The sequence below is a fragment of the Perognathus longimembris genome, chromosome 9 (assembly GCF_023159225.1).
Source record: "Perognathus longimembris pacificus isolate PPM17 chromosome 9, ASM2315922v1, whole genome shotgun sequence".
NCBI classification, from domain to species: Eukaryota; Metazoa; Chordata; class Mammalia; order Rodentia; family Heteromyidae; genus Perognathus; species Perognathus longimembris.
In genome coordinates, this window is record NC_063169.1 from 10,821,553 (window position 1) to 10,842,697 (window position 21,145).

Sequence of the window (21,145 nt, forward strand, 5' to 3'; positions counted from 1 at the left end):
TAAAAAAGACAAATGATTACAAAAGCAATACTTGCAAAACTGTTTAGTGTAAATCTACTGAACAACTCATGGGGTGAAAGGGAAAGGGGGAGAGAGGAAGAAGGAATGAGGGAGGAGGTAACAAACAGTACAAGAAATGTATCCAATGCCTAAAGTATGAAACTGTAACCGCTCTATATATCAGTTTGACAATAAAATTTTTTTTTAAAACAAGAATCCCATGGATTTTCCTGCCCAGACTGGCTTCAAAATGTGATACCCAGATCTCATTCTCCTGAGCAGCTAAAATTACAGGGATGAGCCTCTCATGCCCAGCTACAGGGTATCATATTAAAATGCATATTGTTCATTTCTTTTGAGAATACTAATGCTAAGTTAACTGTCATCAAATAGTCTTTACCGGCCAATGACTCTAGAAAGTTGTCTGAGTAATAACAGGGAGTGTGACAGGAGTGATTATTTGCCACTGGCATCAATGCTCTGGGTTCCTATTTTGGACACCTTCAACCAGAGTTAGTTGTGGTTGCTAGAGAACATAGCACTAGAAAACATTCTGTAGTATTATAGAGTAAAGGCTGCCTCTATGCAACATCTACTCTTGAAAATCCCAAGATTGGTGCCCCGAATCTTCAAGTACTTCAGGGTTTCATTTTTGCAAGGAAGCACTAAAAAAAAAAAAAACGATGTTGCTGGTTTACTTGAATTCTAAAGCTTTATCTGTATTTTAGGGGATAGGCGAAACAACTGATAAGGACAATTTCCCCAGTCAGCTATTTTTATCAACAACACTAAACTGAAGGCAAACCTGTAGTTAAGACTACCTTATTTTACACAATTATTTTTCAAAAAGAAAAAAGTTCATATCCAGATAAACCAATATAAGTTTACATGCTCAAAAAAAAAAATACCTTCTTCGTGTTGGTAAAAGTCTCATGGTATTTTTGTGGTGCAAATAAAAATCTGTTGGGAGTTCCCAGAGATGCGGTTTCCCTTCAGTGGGATGGAAAACTCCCAGGAAAAGATTGATGGAATCTTGTCTATCAGCATCTAAAAAGCAAAAACATATTTCAGAGGATCCATGGCTGGCAACCCAAGAGAACATCTCACCATGCTTTCATAGATCAGATCTCCGAAAATAAAAGTGGCTTTTATATTTCAAACGTTACACACACACACACACACACACACACACACACACACACACACACCCCAAAATACTAACAATTACAATCTTGCTTCAGAATTTCAATTTTCCTCCATAGCTCTCATAACAGACAAACTACTTCCTGAATATTGACTCTTAAAATCGTTAAGGTTTACAGGGACATTCAATAAGTAAACACATTGGTATGCAAGCGGTTACAAATGAATTAACTGAAATATAACAGACTCTATGGGGAACTCAAATGAAATAATCAAATAGTATAATCTTTTAGAAAGACTAGGTCAAAGCCCAGGAAATGGGTTCATGCAAAAGGTGGGGTGAAGCCAAGGGAGAAGGGACAGATGAGTGAAAGGGGGGAAGGAGGGAGACTGTAATCAGGAATTCATTGTATATACCACAAAATTAAGGAAAGTAAGGGAAGGGGTGGGTCAACGGGCGGGGGGGAGGGGTAAGAATGTTGATGAGGGTGACACTGATCAGAATGCACTGCATTCATAAACTTCTTTGTGAAATGAAACTCTTTTGTACAACTACTTAGAGACAATAAAGTAATTAATCTTTAAGAATTGCTATACTACTTTAGAAAATGATTTTATTTTTAGATGAAAACATCCTCATAATTGGTTTGCCTCAAGTAAATATATCTTCCTTTGTAAACACAGGCAGAGTTTATTGTCAGAGACTAATAAAATGACCCAATTCCAACCCACTTTGTCAGGCAACCTTGAACAAGTCAGTTGCACAGTTTCCATTTTTAATCCTTGAAAAGATATTCTCCTTTTCTTTAACAAAGACAATGTTTACAATGTTTTTTGTCCCCTTTAGATATGAGCCTGGACCATTCTCTTTTGTGGTTGATAAGGAAGATAGCAAAGGTACATGAATAACAGCCTCGTTCTAACTATTCAACCACTCCAAAATTACCTTTTCAAACTATACTATGGATTAATAAAAATAATTACACATATTCTATTTCCTCTTCCTTTCCGTGATTATATGTGGGTATAAATGATAACACTGAATGGTCTCAGGTGCTCCCGTACTGTTCTCTTCTCTGCTACCTTCTATTCTTCCCCCTCATTTCCTTCTTCCCATTCCTGTTTAAAGGCCCTGTACATTCAGGTTCGCAGGAGACATTCACAATATCAATAACCTCTTTCCAAAACTAAGCACAGGACTAAAGAGAAAGCACAGCAGAGATGGCTGCTTTGAGAACAGTATCACATTTTCTAAAATCAATTTTCTTCCAACAGTTGAATACAGACATCTGTGATTAGTACTGGATAATTTGATCATTTCAGCAAAAGAAAGTAAATGAAATATGGCAGATCAAATGTGTATTCCCATTATTAATATTCTGACAGAAAGAATTCCATTAAAACAACACTTTCAGATGAGAAGTAACATATGAAAAGGATTTATGTGCTGTGGATATATTTGAAGCTTTGCTTTCTACTTGTTTAGAGAAAACATCAAGCATTAGATGATGCAGACCTTACACTATATGGGAGTAAACATACTACTATTATAGTAACTACATTCTTTATGCTTCTTGAATGGCTTTAATAATAGTTCATTTCATGTAGTACCTCAAAATATCTGAATATTAAATACAGAAGTGTTCCATTTTCAGCCATATCTTCAAGGAGTTTCTTTCAACCTTTAAGCCTGACAGCACCTGCCTTTAAATTTTAGCAAGTGTTAAAATGTGAGCAACATAACCAAAAATGGGAAGGAGGGGATACATGGAGAAGGAATATAAACAAGGAAACATAAAGAAGAACATAATGAAGATTTCATGAAAGTACTTCTGCTGTGACAACTAATACATACACACACACACACACACACACACACACACACACACACACAGTCATCCATTAAGCTTGAACTATATAAGCTCAAGGTTCCTTAATAAGCCTAAAAATCTAGCTATGTCTTCTCCAGGAATATGGTAGGACACTGAACAAGAGCTTAAAACTGGTAGTTTCTCTGTAGTCATGGATAACAAAAAAGCAAAGTAATACTACTTTTTTTTGTTGTTGTTGTTTTGGTGCTCATCCTGGAGCTTGAATTTATGCCTGGGTGCTGTTCCTGAGCTTTTAGGCTCAAGGCTAGGCCCAGCTCCACTTTTGGCTTTTTAGTGGTTAATTGGAGACAGTCACACAAACTTTACTGCCTGGGCTGGCTTTGAACCATGCTCCTCAGATCTCAGCCTCCTGAGTAGCTACAGTTATATTCATGAGCCACTGGCACCTACTTTTATACAACATCAGGCCTTAAAAGCAAAAAGAGGCTGGAGATGTAGGTTAGTGATAGGAGTCCTTGCCCAGCATGGCAAACCCCTGGGTTCCAAATCCAACACCACAAACTAATTCAAATAAAAAAGAATATTAACTATTCAAATGGTAGGTCAGGCAAACAGTTAAGCACCAACCAGTTTTATTATTAACTATATTTAAATAGATGAGGTCTGAATATGACCATTATCAAAATTTACTTTAGAAAACAATCTGCTATTCAGTATGCATTATGTAGAAAATGAACTGTGTAACTTACAGGCAGGGATGGGAGGATTTCAGAAAGTAAAGGAAGGGGTGAAACTGTTCCCAAAAAGTAATGTATTCATTACCTGATTTATGAAATAACCCCTCTGTATAACACCTTAATAACAATAAAATTATTTTAATGTATTTTGAAACTAAAATATTTGTCACTACAATATTTAGTTTGTAATAAAGTTGCCTCGGAAATCAGTAAAAGAATACAATTCTTTATTTTAACTATTAGGGAAAGGGAACAATCTTTGCACAGTATGTTAAAAGATGCATTAAATGTAAGAAAGACACAGGTCAATCCTTAACAGAAAAAAAAAAGTGCCCATCGCTTTCAAAAGAAAGAGAAACAGCCAGTGAGCATATAAAAATCCAACTGCACTAGTTAGCTAAGAAGAGAAAATTAAAAATAAAATTCTACCTGATAAATTGGAAAAATACTTGTCAAGTTGACCCCTTCTACTCTGTTGATGGAAGCATTGACTAATCCTTTCTGAAGGAGAAAGAGCCATGTGATGGTTAATCCTGATTGCCAACTTCACTGGATTAAGAAATGTCTAGCAGCCTAATCAGACACACTCCTGGGAGACAATTAGATTATGAGGGTGCCAATTTAATAAATGGTCTAATCCACTGATGGCACTATTGGGACATGGTAAAAAAGTAGGCGGTGAGGCCTATTTGGAAGTAGGTAAGTAAGGGGCATGTCCTTGAGGATTATATCTTGCCCTGGCTTCTTCCTGCATTGCTTTTTCTCTGCTTCCCGCATTCCCCTTTCTCTGTTTCCTACACACTGTGAGGCAAAGAAGCACCTCCATTACAGGCTCCTCCTACCATGTCATTCGGCCACAGCAACCATGAGCTGAACCCTCTGAAACCATGAGCCCAAATAACCTTTTCTCCCTTAAGTCTTTATGTCAGGTATTTTTGTCAGGCCCTGAGAGAACATTTGTACCTTTTGACCTAATAAATATGCTTCTAGAGTTTATATAAGAAAAGATAAGAGATGGGCAAAAAAAGGTGTATGTGAAAAGACCTTTACTTAGAAAGGCCCTAAATGCACAAAAACAAAGAACAAAATTATGTTGCTGCCAAAGGACAGAGTACTAATGCTACTAAGCAATCATGCTGTAGAAGAATATTTAAGGCCATAAAGATTATCCACATTATCTAAAAGGGCAAAAGCAGATTATAAATTACATGTATAGTAAAACCAGAGCATGCTGTTCTCATAAATATGTACAGGCTGCTATCTCTGGAAGGTGAAGATATAATTTGTGAGCTATTCTGTACTTTCTAGTATTAACACAATTTAATAGTTGAAAAAATAATTCATCCACTCAAGAGCCTACTATGTCCTTCACTGGGGATATAAGACTGACAAGAAACTGCCTTTTAAGGACTTAAAATTTATAGTAGGAAGAGTGTGTGTGTGTGTGTGTGTGTGTGTGTGTGTGTGTGTACATACATGTAATGGACAAGGTACATCTAAGTTCAATAAAGAAAATAAAAGAGTAATGAGGGAGTGAAGAGAAAGACAGGGTCACTCTGGTTGGACATTCAGAGAAAAGAGTAAAGGCCAAAATGCCAGAGGAAGTAACATGTGAGCTGTAAGGATGTGAAAGGGATGGTCACACAGGGTTCTGAGGGTACAGCCTTGGGCCCAAGCAGGACAAAAATGGCAAAGGCCTCAAGGGAGAACAAGCTGAGCAGCTCCCAAAACAGGAAAAATGCCAGGGATCCTGAAGGGTAGTGGGAAGAGGAAAGACTAGTGCTAGATCAAACAAGTCCTTATTGATCATGGTGGGGAATCAGGGAAGCTCCGAGAGGGAAGAGATGGAATCTGCTTTAACTTTGAAAAAAACCTTACTATTGGCTGCTACGAAGAGTTAGCCTGTAAAGAAGGGAAGCAGAGATGAATCGGAAGCTACTGCTAAAGTTGTCAGGACAAGAAGTACTGTTTGTATTGGTGTGGCAACAATAGGAAGGAGAAGTAGCGGGAGGAGTTGAGATGTATTTTGTAGGTAGTGTTTCCAAATACATGGGATAAAAGGAAGATGATTTGATGAGGAAAACAAAAGATTCAAAGATGATTTCTAGATGATTTTCTTTCTGTATTGATGATTTCTAGATGATTTTCTTTCTGTATTGAACAGTGGGTGGTGGGTGCTGAGGTGGGAAAAACAAGTGGAGAAACATGTTAAGAGTCAAGAATTTTTGTCTCACAAGTGTAATTTTGAGATTTCCTTTTTTTTAATTCTCTGACAGTTCCTGGGGGGAACCTTGGACCAGAACTGTACCTCGACCTCCCAGGTAGCTGAAACCACTGGCATGCACTCCCATATCCAGCTTATTTTTGAGATAAGGTCTCCCTAACTTTTCTCCCTATGCTAGACTCAAACCATAACCATCCTATCTCTACCTCCAAGATCCTTATTAAAGATCTATGCTAGGAAGAAATTTGGCCTTCAGGATCCTTGTTCCCTACTGTTCTACTCATGAATAAAAATTACATGGCAGGGGCTGGGAATATGGCCTAGTGGCAAGAGTGCTTGACTCGTATACATGAAGCCCTAGGTTCGATTCCTCAGCACCACATATATAGAAAAGGCCAGAAGTGGTGCTGTGGCTCAAGTTGGCAGAGTACTAGTCTTGAGCAAAAAGAAGCCTGGGACAGTGCTCAGGCCCTGAGTTCAAGCCCCAGGACTGGCAAAAAAAAAAAAAAACTACATGGCAAAAGAAACTTTGCAGAGGTTAGGTGAAGTTACTAATCATGGGTTTCAACACAGGAAAGTTATTCTGACATGGGCCATAGTAATAACATAAGTGTTTTAAAGGCAGAAGAGGAAGACAGGAGAGGACAGCAAGAGATTCAAAGCACAAAATGGATTCAGTGTACCATTGCTGGGCTTTAAAACAGAACAAACCACAAGTCAATGAATGCAGGGGGTCTAGGAACAGGGACAGGGACAGGGTCTAGGAACAGCCCACTGCTAGCAGAAACATGGGACCTCAGTCTCACAACTGCATTGAATTCTGCCAACATAGAATGAGCCAGAAAGCCTCTAGGTAAGAGCCCAAGTTGACTGACATTTTTATTTTATTTTTAATTCACTTTTTGTGTTATAATAATACTTTGTTTATAGATGGCTTCATTTTTATTTCATTTGACTTGAGTGTTGCGAGATCCTCAGTAAAGAACATGAGTAATGCTGTGCCCAGTTACCATGGAAAACTAATACAGTAGTCAAGAAGAGATGCTAGATAGGCGTTTAGATGAGTCTGGAGTTCATGCAGAAGTCAAAGTTAGAGATACAAATCTGAGTGTTAAATGAATGGTGCTTAAAAGCTGTGCTATCCCAAGGGGAAAAGTGTAGAAGGGGTTTCTTCTTAGAAAGAAGCAAGGAGAGACTGAGAAAGAAATTATTGAAAAGAGGAAGTAGCCAGCTGGGATAAGTTGTTGAATGACTGACGGGGATAGAAAAGTAACCACTGTCAATTGGTTACAACAAGGTGGAGACTGTGGGTGACCTCCATAAGCTCAGTTTTATGTCATAATAGATGCCCTGTAGAACCAAAGGAAAGGGAACAGACATGTCCCTAACTCTTTCAAGAGGCTTTGGCTCAGGGGAGCAGAGAATTAACACTAGAGATGATAGGGGATTGGAATTATAGAGATGGAGGGCTGAATGGAAAAACTCTAAGGAGTGAATTTAAGTGAACAGAAGTGATGTAGCAGCAGAGAAGGACATACTAGTGGTATACAGCAATAAGCAAGAGGGCAGGATACAAAACACAGCAGAGGACCTGGCTTAAGGGAGGGTGACACTGTCAGCACTGTAACACAATGTAAGGCAGAAACCCTAGCTATGCACAGGGAAAGCCTCAGCATTTGGTGATAAAAAGGAGTTAGGTCCCTTTTGCTGACCTTTATTTTCTCAGTAAATTGTGAACCAAGGTCAGTAGCTGAGATTGAGGGTTGCAGGTCTGAGGAGAAGACAAGGCACATGCAATAGTCATTTTGAAGAGTGGGAGGATGGATGGACACACACGGGAAATGCAGTAAGACTGCCGGGCTGTTTTCAGTGTCCTTTAGGGAAATGCAGTCAGTTTAAATGGAGTATGCAACTTTATCATGTTTAGCTGTTGAGGTTAAAGAAGTGAAGGGAGTTGGATTTTAATCAGTTATCAAAGTTACTTAAAATGCTCTTGGAGCATTCTGCAGTTCTTTTCCTTCACCTACAGCCAAATACAACTTATTCACTAAAATCTGCCTTTGGAAGGATAGCCTTGGCCTACCTCACTATTTTTGATTCATTAAAAACCTCTCAGCGCATTCTCTTAGATGTTCTTTTTATTTTTAAATCTCTGGTTGGGAAGAACCAAGTTCCCTTCCAAACATGCATGCATATGCAATCACACACACACACACACACACACACACACACACAGTGTGCATATATACACAGCATTTTAGTTATTAACAGTTGCAAGTAGTCTGCCTTTTCTTCTTAGAGTGGATTTCAATTTAACCAGCTCCAGAAAGAAAATCCAGGCTTAAAAAACTTAACTCTAAAGAAAAATATTAGAAACAGCCTAGCATGGTCCTTTGGGAAATCCAAAGCTCTTTCTACCATCTGAGGTAGGCCCTGAGCCCCTCTGGGAAGGAATCCTCCACCCACTTCCCTACATCGGAAACCAAGGTGCTCCCTGGGGACAAACGCCAAAGCATGCCAGCACGTGAAGCCTTAACACATTTCGGTTGGGTTGTTGTTAATTTATTACTTCATTTATTTCCTATTTTTGACTTTTCCAAAATAATGTTTTATTCTGACAGGCTAGTCTCACACTTAGGGGTTCCAAGGCGTGTCCTGCCTCCACCACCACAGTAGCTGGGACTACAGGCATGCATCTATTGAGCCTCGCTTTAGAAGTGTTGAAAATGCCTAACAGAAAGTCAGGCGAGGGCTGGGAATATGGCCTAGTGGCAAGAGTGCTAGCCTCACATACATGAAGCCCTGGGTTCAATTCCCCAGCACCACATATACAGAAAACAGCCAGAAGTGGCACTGTGGCTCAAGTGGCAGAGTGCTAGCCTTGAGCAAAAAGAAGCCAGGGAGAGTGCTCAGGCCCTGAGGCCAAGCCCCAGGACTGGCAAAAAAAAAAAGTCAGGCGAACTGCCTACACAGCATGCATCTACACAAAACAAACCCCCACTATTGTTTAAACAAGGATCCACAGCCTACAACTTGCTATGTAATTCAGTCTGGCCTCAAATTCCCAATCCTCCTGCCTCGTTTCATTTATCCTTAATGTATTTCCTCTTTCTTTTCTTTTTTCCTCCAACCTGGGGTTTAAACTCAGAGCTTGGACACTGTTCCCTAGCTTTTTTTGCTAAAGGCTAGCACTCAACCACTTTGAGCCACATCGCCAGTTCTGATTTTCTGGTGGTTAATTGGAGATACGAGTCTCATGGACTTTCCAGACCGGGATGGCTTTGAACCATATCCTCAGATCTCAGCTTCCTAAGTAGCTGGGATTACAGGTATGAGCCACCAGTGCCTGGCTGTATATCCTTTTTTTTTTTTTTTTTGGCCAGTCTTGGGCCTTGGACTCAGGGTCTGAGCACTGTCCCTGGCCTCTTCCCACTCAAGGCTAGCACTCTGCCACCTGAGCCACAGCGCCCCTTCTGGCCGTTTTCCATATATGTGGTGCTGGGGAATCGAACCGAGAGCTTCATGTGTTAGGAGGCAAGCACTCTTGCCACTAGGCCATATTCCCAGCCCCTGTATATCCATTTTTAAAAGAACATTTTCTTGGGCCTTCCAAGTACTAAGACATGGCATGCTTCATTATTCTAATTCCTTCATCAGTGTCTCCCTGACTACTCCAGAGGTATGGAGAAGATAGATTAAGTTTTGCAAAGTTATTTAGAATACATTAAAGAAAATGTGCCATATTAACATCATTATGTAAAACCACTGTAATTTTAAAATAAGGTGTACACCTCAATGATACCAGGCTTCTTAAAATAAAGAAGCCTGTTTTAGCAACATTATTCATAATACCTTTCATAATGCATCTTTAAACTGTGCATAATTTTGCCTTATCTTTCTATACGCACATATTGCTTTCTCATAGCAGTCATTATGTTCTAATATTTTGTCCTTGTTTAACAATTACGCATAGATATACATTTGTTCCCTCTGTTTTCTAGTCCTATTACAAAGCTCTGGCCCTTAGATGTGAATAATGATCTTCCTTATAGAGATAATGATGACAGGAGATGGGCAGAGGAGTGGATGCCCTTCCAAAATGGTACTTGGTAGCCATTTTCAGGGTGACATACACCCAGAAAGATCTCTACTTGTTGGTACATGACTTATATTTAGATTCCTTCATTTCCCAACAACTTTTTTTGTGTTTTGAAATTGTTATCTCCAAAAAGATATCTTGAAGTCCTAACCTCCAGTACCTGAGAATGAGCCCTTATATCAAAATGCCTTGGTAGATATAATCACATTAAGATTCAACCACATTGGAGTAGAGTGAGCCCTTAATTCACAATGACTGGTTTCTTCATAGGAAGAGAAGAGAGACAGGGAGGAGACACCCATAAAGACAGGGACATGAGACGAAAACTCCATGTGATTATGTAGGCAGAGACTGAAATGTTGCTCTTACCACCAAGGATTACCAGCAACCATCTGAAGCTACAGAGAAGCAAGTAAGACTCTCTTTGGACTTGAGAGGGAGAACCACTTTGCTAACATTTGGTTTCAGACTTAGAGCTTCCAGGTCTGTGACACACTCAAATTCTGTTTTTTCAAGTCATCAGTTACTACTCTTTGTTATAGCAGACCTCAGAAACAGATATAAATTTTCCTTGTAGGAAATCTGTAGGACCTGTGATTTTCTTCTGATCAATGACATACAGCAAAGATTACTTTATCTCACAAGATTCTTTCTTGCTCTCAGTCTCATTCTACAGACTTTCTTTCCCTTGCCAGCAAAAAAAAAAAAAAAAAAGCAAGCCACTATGAGTCTTTCAGCCAAAAAGAACTTAAAGTTGCAAAAAAAGAATTGAGCTAGGAGGTGTATCCTTCGAATGAGATGTCAGTCTGGCTGACCTCCAAACTACTACCTGTGAGACCCTAAGCAGAGGAGCCAGGTAAGTTAAGTTGTACCTGCAAGTGTGCATGCGTGCGCACGCATGTGTGTGTGTGTGTGCATGCACGCACGCACACACTTGCTCAGTACTGGGAATTGAATGAACTGAGGGCCTCTTAACTCTCTCCTTTGGCTTTCTGGCTCAAAGCTAACATTCTAACACTGTAACCATGCCTCCATTTCTGGCTTTCTGTTGGTCAATTGGAGATAAGGGTCTCTTGGGTTTTGTCTGCCCAGACTAGCTTTGAACCTAGATTCTTAGGTCTCAGCCTCCTCAGTAGGGAGGATTATAGGTAGCCACTGATGCCCAGTTGTACCTGGAATTCTGACCCATAGAAATGGTGACATAATGACTGTGTACTATTTTAAGCTGCTGTTTATAATAATTTGTTACATACCTAAGAAAACTAATACACACGAATAGGAGTATAGACTGGCTTTCATTCAGTTTAGAACTAGACTAAGTATGCTTTTAAGGATACTTCTAAGGCCCCATCATGGAAAATCTCGTGCAGTTTCTTGGGTATAGGAACATACATCTTTTCTTTTTTTGGTCGGGAAGTTTCTTATAGCTTCTTCCTTAGTTCCTTAGGCTCCTGGTAGTTGCTGCTAGGGTCTCTCAGTCCCTCAAGGAGATAGTCTTACTGGCTAGGGCAAAGGACAACTTCTGCAGTAGATTTGCTACACAGCAGTCCACAGCCAACCTCTGGGGTCCTTCCAATGACAGGAAAGCATATTAGGTTTATCCAGAGTCTAAGTGAAGTTCTTGTTTCCATATCTTTTTTTTTTTGGCCAGTCCTGGGCCTTGAACTCAGGGCCTGAGCACTGTCCCTGGCTTCTCTTTGCTCAAGGCTAGCACTCTACCACTCGAGCCACGGCGCCCCTTCTGGCCATTTTCTATATATGTGGTGCTGGGGAATCGAACCCAGGGCTTCATGTATAAGTCAAGCACTCTTGCCACTAGGCCATAGTCCCAGCCCCTAAGTGAAGTTCTTTGCTTACTACAGGTGAAAGAGTGGAGTGGGTGACAGGCATGCAGGCAGATATGAGTTCACTCCAAAGAACTTCTCTACCAATCTTCTTCACATTTGCTAAACATGTTTATCCTGAATCTGTTCAATAGTTGAAGACCCATGGAATAGACCATTAATGCTTCTTTTACAAATTATGTGCATGAGGATTGTCTACTTGATCTATTTCATTGGTGAGGCTACAAGAATGGAAACAGGAAAGGTACTAGTACAACAACCTGCTACATTTAGTATTCACGAGTCAAAAAGTCATAAAAGAAGCACAATTTAATGAGCTTAGTTTAACATTAACGTTATTCATTTCTAGCTGACATTTCAAAATCTCAGTAATATTTAGGTACTTAGATCACTATCAAGACCTTGAACCCTACTTCAAAACTAATGATTCAACACCCTCAGACAAGTTATACATAAAGTACCAGCAAAACTATAGAAAGAATCAAAGCATAGTGCATTATATAAAAACTCCAACTGCCAACCCACATTGAAAAGTCTGTGAGATACTTATCTCCAATTAACCAGCAAAAATCTGGGAACTAAAGGTGTGGCTGGAATGGCAGAGCACCAGCCTTCAGCAAAAAGCCAAGTGAGAGCAAGGCCCTGAGCTCAAGCCCTAGTACTAGTGCATATACGTGCACACACATGCATGCACACACACACACACACACCTTCCTACTATGAAAGCCCAAATGAGAAGAATGCTTCAGTTAAAACATAAAATGTTTATTCATTCATTTACTCAACAAATGCCTACTGAACACTTTTTAAGCAACAGACTTTTATTAACCAAACTTTCATTTAACCACAGTGTTGTGGGGAAAAAAGCACATTTATAAGAAGCAAAAGACTCATGAGGTAAGTTTTGGAATACCTATTATTTCAGAATTACCTGAGAAAGCATTGCTGTAATATCTAGACAGTGTCTGCATGATGTCTTTTGAGTGTTGGGTCCAAGGTGCTATCTTTCTATAGGTTTTTACCCGGTGAACAAGTTGAGAGCCACCATACTGAAGGGAGAGGGTATCACCATGATCTTCATAGAGCTCCTCAAATAACCTAAGCAGAAAACAAACTCACATTAAAGAGTTGTACTAGAATTATTGCACAAGGCATTCACTAGGTCACAGACTCAGAACAAATCTTTTGTTTTCTGAATTCTTCTGGGCCTTTCAAGTAGACTCTTCACCAACCTGGAAAGAAATGTGAACACAAAAGGTCTATTTTATAATGACATCCTAATAAGTCACAGAAAACACTGAAGAGAAACATCCCATCAAAGCCAGACCAAGCTGTTTCTAAAACTAAAAAGACTTCTAAAGTTCTGCAGCCTGTCAGATCCATTCATCTCCCATGCCAAAATTGTGTTCCCTATGAACTGCCTAGAAACAGAAAGATGTTCTCTTCTTATAGGCAATGCCTTATTCTATTTATATTGATAACACACACACACACACACACACACACACCTTACAAACTTGGCACTAATTAACATACAGGCTGGAAAGCCAGGGGAGAGGAGCCAGCAGACTGGTATCTGGTGAGGGCCCACTTCCTGGTGCACCCTTCCTTCTCATTGCATCCCCACATGGGGTGAAGCTTGGCTAGCTCTCGGGTCTCTTTTAAAAGGGTACTAATACCAATGATGAGTGTTCTGTCTTCAGATGTAACTGCTTCCCAAAGACCCTGTTTCTTAATACCCTCAGTTTAAAGTAAGGATTTCAACAAGAATTTGAGGGAGATACAAACTTTGTGATGAGAGCAGACCGATGAACCATATTCATTCTCAGAACTATGTTTGTATTCGAAAACTGTTTCTTCAATGTGTAAAGAGTACTGTTTAATCAATCATGTCCAAGTGTAATTTTTTGTCTTTTACTGTCCATTGGCTTTTCTTGTAGATTTATAGGCACATTCTAATTATTACAAATGAGGGAAACCACTCAGCCTATGTTTCTCCGGGCTTACTTCATTTACTATAATTTACTACAAGTCTTTCCCTTATCTTATGAATTGGGCAATATCATCCTTTCTGATGGAAGAATAGAATTTCATTGTGTATATATACCCCATTTTCTTGACCCGTTCATCCACTGGGAGGATATTCTTAGGAGAAGATCACAAGGGCTCAATAGCTATGTGCATATGATCATATAAAATAATGCTTATCATAACAAATTCCAAGAAATGGAAACAAGAGGTTTTCTTATTGTACTATTTGTGATTATCTCCCCCGGATCCCACCGCAGGCTTGGTTTATTCCCTTTTGTCGCTGTGTACCCTTTGTCTTGGGGAGGTGAAGGGAAGCAGAGAAATGGCGGGACAAAGGGTGAACCAATTCAGCAGTGATACTCACTAGATACTATGTTTAAAATGAACTATACAGGGGATATGGCTGGGGATATGGCCTAGTGGCCAGAGTGCTTGCCTCGTATAATTGAAGCCCTGGGTTCGATTCCCCAGCACCACATATACAGAAAATGGCCAGAAGTGGTGCTGTGACTCAAGTGGCAGAGTGCTAGCCTTGAGCGGGAAGAAGCCAGGGACAGTGCTCAGGCCCTGAGTCCAAGGCCAGGACTGGCAAAAAAAAAAAAAGAACTATACAACTTGCGGGGGAGGGGAGTCAGGAGGGAAAAAACCGGGAGAAAATGAGGGAGGGAGGGACTGATACTGTTCATTACCTGACTTGTGTAACTGTAACCCCCTTGTAAATCACCTTTACAATAAAATTTAAAATAAAAAGATTATTTCTTCAAGTGCTTGTTAGTATTTTCAGTGCTGTGATATCTGTGGACCTGGCCACATGTAAGCTGACTGCTTCCTCAGTTGAATCCTTATGAAACAAAGCTCCTATGGCCAAAAACAGTTACTATTCCATTTAACAGGAAAAAAAATAGTATTTCATGTAATGCCAGAGCCAACTGCCAGTAAAGAAATAGTAACTCTTACTGAAGAACTGATCTTTGATATATCTTACATAAATTTTCAATTCGAAATGTATGAAGGCACAGTATTTTTATTATTATTTTATTACCATCTGGATTAAGAAAACTAACAGTTTGACTATGCACTTCAGATTTATTTTTTTAGGAGAATTAGTGTATATTGGCAACATAAGGAAAAAGTCAAAACAAAAAGCAGGTTAATAATATGCAAATCCTTAACAGATAGATATTATATAATTAATGCAAACATGATCTCCTAATAGCATAATCTTTGAAAATCTAATACCAGAAATAAGTTCATAAAGATCCTTATTAACCAGGCTTTCTTTCTGCTATTGCTGGCATTCAAATAGCAGAAAATAAAGCTTACCTCACTGCATCCGTATCAAACTGTAGATTAGGTTTGTCAATCAATCCCAAAGAATACAGCTGATAAGCCAGAGCACATTTTCCCACCATAAACTGTGCTGTGTTGGTGCGATCCAAACAGTCCACACAGTTGGTTCGAAGAATGCCAGTCTAAAGAGAAACATCTTAAGATTTCCAATCTCTTATTACTCAGCCACCAAAAGTACTTACATACTACAGGAAAATACTTTTTGTAAACAAGTAGAAAAAAAAGGCTGCAGGCAGATATTATTCAGTAAAAGTTAAAGGTTAAAATAATGAAGCACATCTAAATTTTCATAAGGTTATGTTTGTTGCTCACCTAATATTGTTGTAAGAGCATTAAGCCTAGTCCATAGTCTTAATTTACTTCTCTGAAAATTTAAAGATAAAACAAATAGCTAGCACATTTCACATGTATCAATTAGTACAGACTTCTTTTGTTGCCAGTCCTGGGACTTGAACTCAGGGCCTGAGCACTGTCCCTGGCTTCTTTTGCTCAAGGCTAGCACTCTACCACTTGAGCCACAGCGCCACTTCTGGCCTTTTCTATATATGTGGTGCTGAGGAATTGAACCCAGGGCCTCATGTATATGTGGCAAGCACTCTACCACTAGGCCATAATCCCAGCCCCCAGTGCAGTCTTAAAAAACAAAACAAAAAAAAAAAAACACATCTCCTTTATTGTACAAACCCAAATATTAAGTGGTTAAAACTGTATCTTCCTTTCTGTGTTTATATATATGCTGGTACTGAGGTTTGAACTCTGAGAATCAAGCTAGTGCTCCATAATTTTTAAGCCATTCCTCTACCCTGCTTCTTGCTGGTTATTGGAGATCGAGTCTTACAGTTTTTTCTGCCTGAACTGGGTTTGCCACCTGCCCAGCTGAAACCATATTTTTCTGTAAAAGTATATATAACAAACAATAGTGGACTGGTTTGCTTTCCAAAATCACTCTACTTTACTTTCACATTCCTATTGGTGTTTCTATTTCTAATAATAAAACAATATATAGGGGGGAGAAGGGTAAGGGCTATATTACTATGGGTACGTATCGTTTTATAAAACTTAAAAAGAGTATCTGTAAAGCTTTTAAAAATCAAGCTCAAGTGGTTAATAATTCTATGTTAAGTAAGATGTTTCTCTCTCCATGGTTGATTATAGAAAATACCAAACACAAGGAAAATGTTCTATTCACTATGAATATATATAACCGTCCATACCTGTAGGCGACCAGTGGGAATCACACATCCTCCTAGTTCATTCCACCTGTGTTTAAAAATAAATACTTTAAGAAAATGTTTCTCCAGTGCTGAAGACTGAACCTTAAACACATGTTCTACCACTTTTAGCCTGTTGATTTAAAAAGGAAAATAGCATTATAATAGACATTTATTTTTGGTACTCTTTGTTAAGAATAAAAGAATCCAAGCAACAGAGCTGAAGGTGCCACCAAAAAACTCACCTCATTTTATACATTCTCATGCTTGTCTTTTTGTGGGGTGTTTTTGGTTTGCTTTATTTGGAGTTTTTTTTGCTCGTCTCGGGGCTTGAACTCGGGGCCTGGGCACTATGGCTGAGCCTCTCTGTGCTCAAGGATAGTGCTCTACCACTTGAGCCACAGCGCCACTTCTGGCTTTTTGTAAGTAGGTAATTGGAAATAAGAGTCTCACAGACTTTTCTGCCTGGGCTGGCTTCGAATTGTGATCCTCAGAACTCAGCCTCCTGCGTAGTTGGGATTACAGGCATGAGCCACCAGCACCCAGCACATTCTCATTCTTTTAAGCAAGGAAATATGCAAATAACAGAGGTGGACCATTCGCCATATTCTCTTCCAAAAGCGTCCCAGGAAAGGGACAGTTTAACTTGTCCCAGTGCCCTATATCATGTCATCTTATCACCCACATTCAACTAAGGCCTCCCTTGCTCTCACATCTATTTCTTGTTTGGTCTTTATAGGTACACATAATCGTAGGGAAATTTTCCAATTAAAAACCTCCCACGCTCGTGCCTTCTCCAGTCAACACTATGGTTCTCCACCTCCAGTTTTTCTTCACAAAGCATCATTCTTATGGTGGTTGTGCACACTTCTTTTTGCAGACTACTGATTTTCTTCATGTGCTAAAGAATGTATGGAAATGTTGTATTGTGGAATAATTTATCATAGTTAACATTTACTTCAGGTATTTAAAAGAAAGTGTTTGGCAGGAAAGACTTAGGTCTCACTGCCATCCTTAGAAAGGCCTGCTTTCTAAGTCAATGCCTGACTGGTGTCTGGCAAAATGAATTATAGAACAGGTCCCACTATTCCTAGAATTAGCAAAAATGGCTCTCCATGCTTAAAACTACTTGCAGAACAATATGGTTTTTGACAAACACCTTCTTTCTGGACATCTGGAATTTGGGTATTTAATGGACAGAGACTACGTACGTGACCAGATACTAGGAAAGACTCCTGAATCTTTAACAAGCTTCTCTGACTAGCAATGTTTCACACACTGTGTCACTGCTTATTTCTCTGGGAATTAAGCATGTTCTATGAGATTCCCCTGTGAGAAGACACTGGAGCTGTGTGTCTGGTTTCCCCTGGGGGACTTGGTCTCTTGCACCTTTTCCCTTTGCTAATTTTACTTTGTATCCTTTCACCATAATATATTCTAACTAGAGTATAAAATATGCTGAGATTCAAGTGCTCTTATTGAATCACTGAATCTAGGAGTAGTCAGAGATCACAATCTCCAGTGGTCCCAGATGTGCTAAAAGCCTAATGATGGATGACAAATGTGAGCTATACAACAACTACTTCCAAAAAACATATAAACAAATATCTCATTGGGAATGGGGGGCTGTTGTTTGACCACTGTAATTAACTATGTTAGCTGAAAATAAATAAGTAATATTGCTTCTGTAAAAGATAAAAGCATGCATCCTTCATCTGAAGCATTCACAAACTATGATAAAGATTTGTGACTAGATAACTATGATACTATGACAGTTTTACAGAAGTGTTTATATTTAACCAATCAGGAAAATATCTCCTTTTATTAAATATTGGACAATACAATTCACTACGGAAAATTTTACTTTTCAGAACTAGATCTTGCGGGGGGGGGGGGGGCGGGGGAGGGGGTTGTCCCATAAAGCAGGACCCTGTGGCTTCCATCTCAATGTTATACAACCACCACAGGAACTCCAAGGCCTACAGTTCATTACACAGTCCTGAAAGCAGCTTGCCTCCCCCAACATACTATACACATCCATCTTCTAAAAAGTATAAACTGCCTCTATTTAGGGTATTTTTATATACAAGAACAAAATTGTGATTTAAGCTTTTAATACAATACATACTTTTCATCTGGCCGTAAAATGCTACAGTAAGAATCAGGGCGGTTTACAAAGAAACCTGTTTTCTTCACCACGCTTTCTGCAATCACATTCAGTCGATCAAGAACATTGCACAGCTTGCTGGAGAAAGAATGATAAAAGTGATAAGAACTAAAGTTTTACTACACAGCTGCCCTTATAACTAAAGGGCAAATATAGCCTGTGTAGCGATAAATAATAAAAATCTATAATAAAGATATTCAAGGATTTAATTTAGTAAGTATCTTGGCTTATACTTAATAGGAACACTTGCATAATTAATATAGGAATGGAACGTGGACTCAGTAACCAATAAAATCAGAGGCAAAAGAGATGTGGCATTCTTAATCTTGGCATGGGCCATCCCTACAGGAGCTTCTCTTAAAGTTTTTCATTCCTTAAAAGCTGACAGTCAAACCATGTGAGTGAACTGATTTATAACTACATGAAATGATTTTAAAAAGAGAATGAGTCAAGTCCAAAACAATTTAATAACACAAAAAAACAAGACCTGAAAACCAATCTAGTGTTTATATGACCAAAAAGACAATGTAAAGTTAAATGAAAAAAAAAAAACATTCCTTAGAAGAAAGGAGCTCTGAGTCAGATCTTGAAAAGACAAGAGAAAGAAGTAGGAAAGGATAGCACAGAGAACGTTCAGTAGGAACAAAGGCTCAAGTATGGGATCTTGGGGCTGTATAAAGATGAAGCTTTAGTGCTGGAAATAAAAGGTTACTACATTATGGAACCATTCAGTTGAAGAAGCTTTGACATCATACTAAGGAGCTTGGATTGACTATCAACAATCAAAGTGCTACAGATTGATCCACATGTAAGAGAATATAAGAGTGGTGTCAGAGAGAACTTAAATAACAAGATAGGGGGAAACAGAAAAGTGCAACTGTAGAATAGAGGTATTCTGAAATAGCTGGATACTTTGCAAGTGACACTTATGTCAGGCAAAAAGAGTGGGGTCAATTCATTTAAGCATTCCAAACAAATCTCTCATCACGTTTCAAAAGGGGAAACCAGAAATCAAGGGAAATCTCAGAAACCAGCTCCTGCCATTTGCTACTATAAGAAAAGGGAGTTATGATAGACAGACATCAGAGTGCCTTTCACCTTTTCGTGTACTTGGCCATATCCCAGGGAATGTAGACAATAGTGTGTTCGGGAGGCAGGAACTGATTAAGGTAGGTCACAGCAGCAACGAGCTCTTCACTCAGTATTCTCTCATGCTTTCTTTTTTCTCTTTCCTTTATCAAAAACAAATTTTAAGAATTCAGTAAAAAATCGAAATGTCTACGTTATAATTGTCCCAAATCAGACTTAATAAGCATTTAATAAGTACTTCTCAGCCAACCAAAGGAAAAAAAAGCCTAAGCTGCAAACTACTGAAATAAACCTATTTCTAAGATGCAAATAATATATTCTTTTTTGAATGAGAGTCAACAGATGCGCATTTATTTATTTGGCAGGTAGGCTCTACCACTTGAGTCACATCCCCGGTCCTTTTGCTTTTAATTTTGTATTTCAGGGATCATGCACTAACTTTTTTCCTGGACGCTAAACGTCAAGCCTTCAGTTTTCAGAAGCTGGGATTGTAGTCACACACCACCATGCCCAAACTAGATAATGAGTTTTAAATAGCTCAGGGGATCAGATGTCTCTCTGATATGCTCCCCACAATTACTCTGAACCCAGTTTGTCCCATACAGGTCTGGCCCACATTTGGCAGAAGACCCTCCCCCCGGCAAGGCCAAAAGAAAGGATTCCACTAACTCCATCCAGGCAAGGACCAAAGAAAAATGAGATGGATATAACAGACAATCTCCACCCAGCCTAACACAGGACATTTTCAAAGCCTTCACATTCTTTCATATTTGACTCACAAAAACACCCTATGAAAGTAGACACACCAAGAACTTCTCCCTTTTATCTTGTGGCAGAATAAATAGAGGCTAAGAGGCATTTATGGCATTACACCTTACCTCGTGCCCACAGCACGTTCTTTGATCAACACTGCCCCTTACAATATCTCTTTGAGGATGCAATACTGCTACTTACTGCCTTGAGCAAGGTTTCCATTTTCCCTTGGCCTCTATTTTTTAAATCTATATAAAATAGGTTAATAAATAGTTATCTTCCTTATAGCACTGTTGAGGTTTAAAGAGGTTTTTTCCTCATAGGAACCATATTCAAAGTTTATTATTGGTGTGAGTTGTAGAGTACTAATTAATTTAGAACTTAATACAGCTTAGACACAATATGGCTTAGAGACATTGAAGTTCAATATGAACCGAGTTCATACAGTTCAGCTACAGTTCTGAAAATAATCTCCAACTGGCCCAATTTTATTGTAAATTAGACAGCATTCTTATCAAGGTATCTGGTACATGGTAAGTACTTAATAAAAATGGGCTACTTTTATTATTATCCCAAAGCTCTCACTCAGAAATGAAGAAAAACAATTTTGTAACAGTGACACTGAAAAGGCTAAGGCACCATGGCTGGCATCCAAATAGCTCAGC

General features: G+C 39.1%; 1 protein-coding gene across 2 annotated transcripts in view; it reads right to left on the reverse strand.

Annotated features, from left to right (window-relative positions):
• Fig4 (FIG4 phosphoinositide 5-phosphatase) overlaps positions 1–21,145 on the reverse strand; it is a 105,820-nt gene that overhangs the window by 44,875 nt on the left and 39,800 nt on the right. For both annotated transcript variants that reach the window (XM_048353707.1, XM_048353706.1), the window contains 6 exons: positions 19,737–19,870; positions 18,600–18,716; positions 16,475–16,520; positions 15,234–15,382; positions 12,811–12,977; positions 909–1,047 (listed from right to left, as the gene is read on the reverse strand). In XM_048353707.1, the coding sequence (XP_048209664.1) occupies positions 909–1,047; positions 12,811–12,977; positions 15,234–15,382; positions 16,475–16,520; positions 18,600–18,716; positions 19,737–19,870 (752 nt within the window). The remainder of the gene's footprint in view (positions 1–908; positions 1,048–12,810; positions 12,978–15,233; positions 15,383–16,474; positions 16,521–18,599; positions 18,717–19,736; positions 19,871–21,145) is intronic.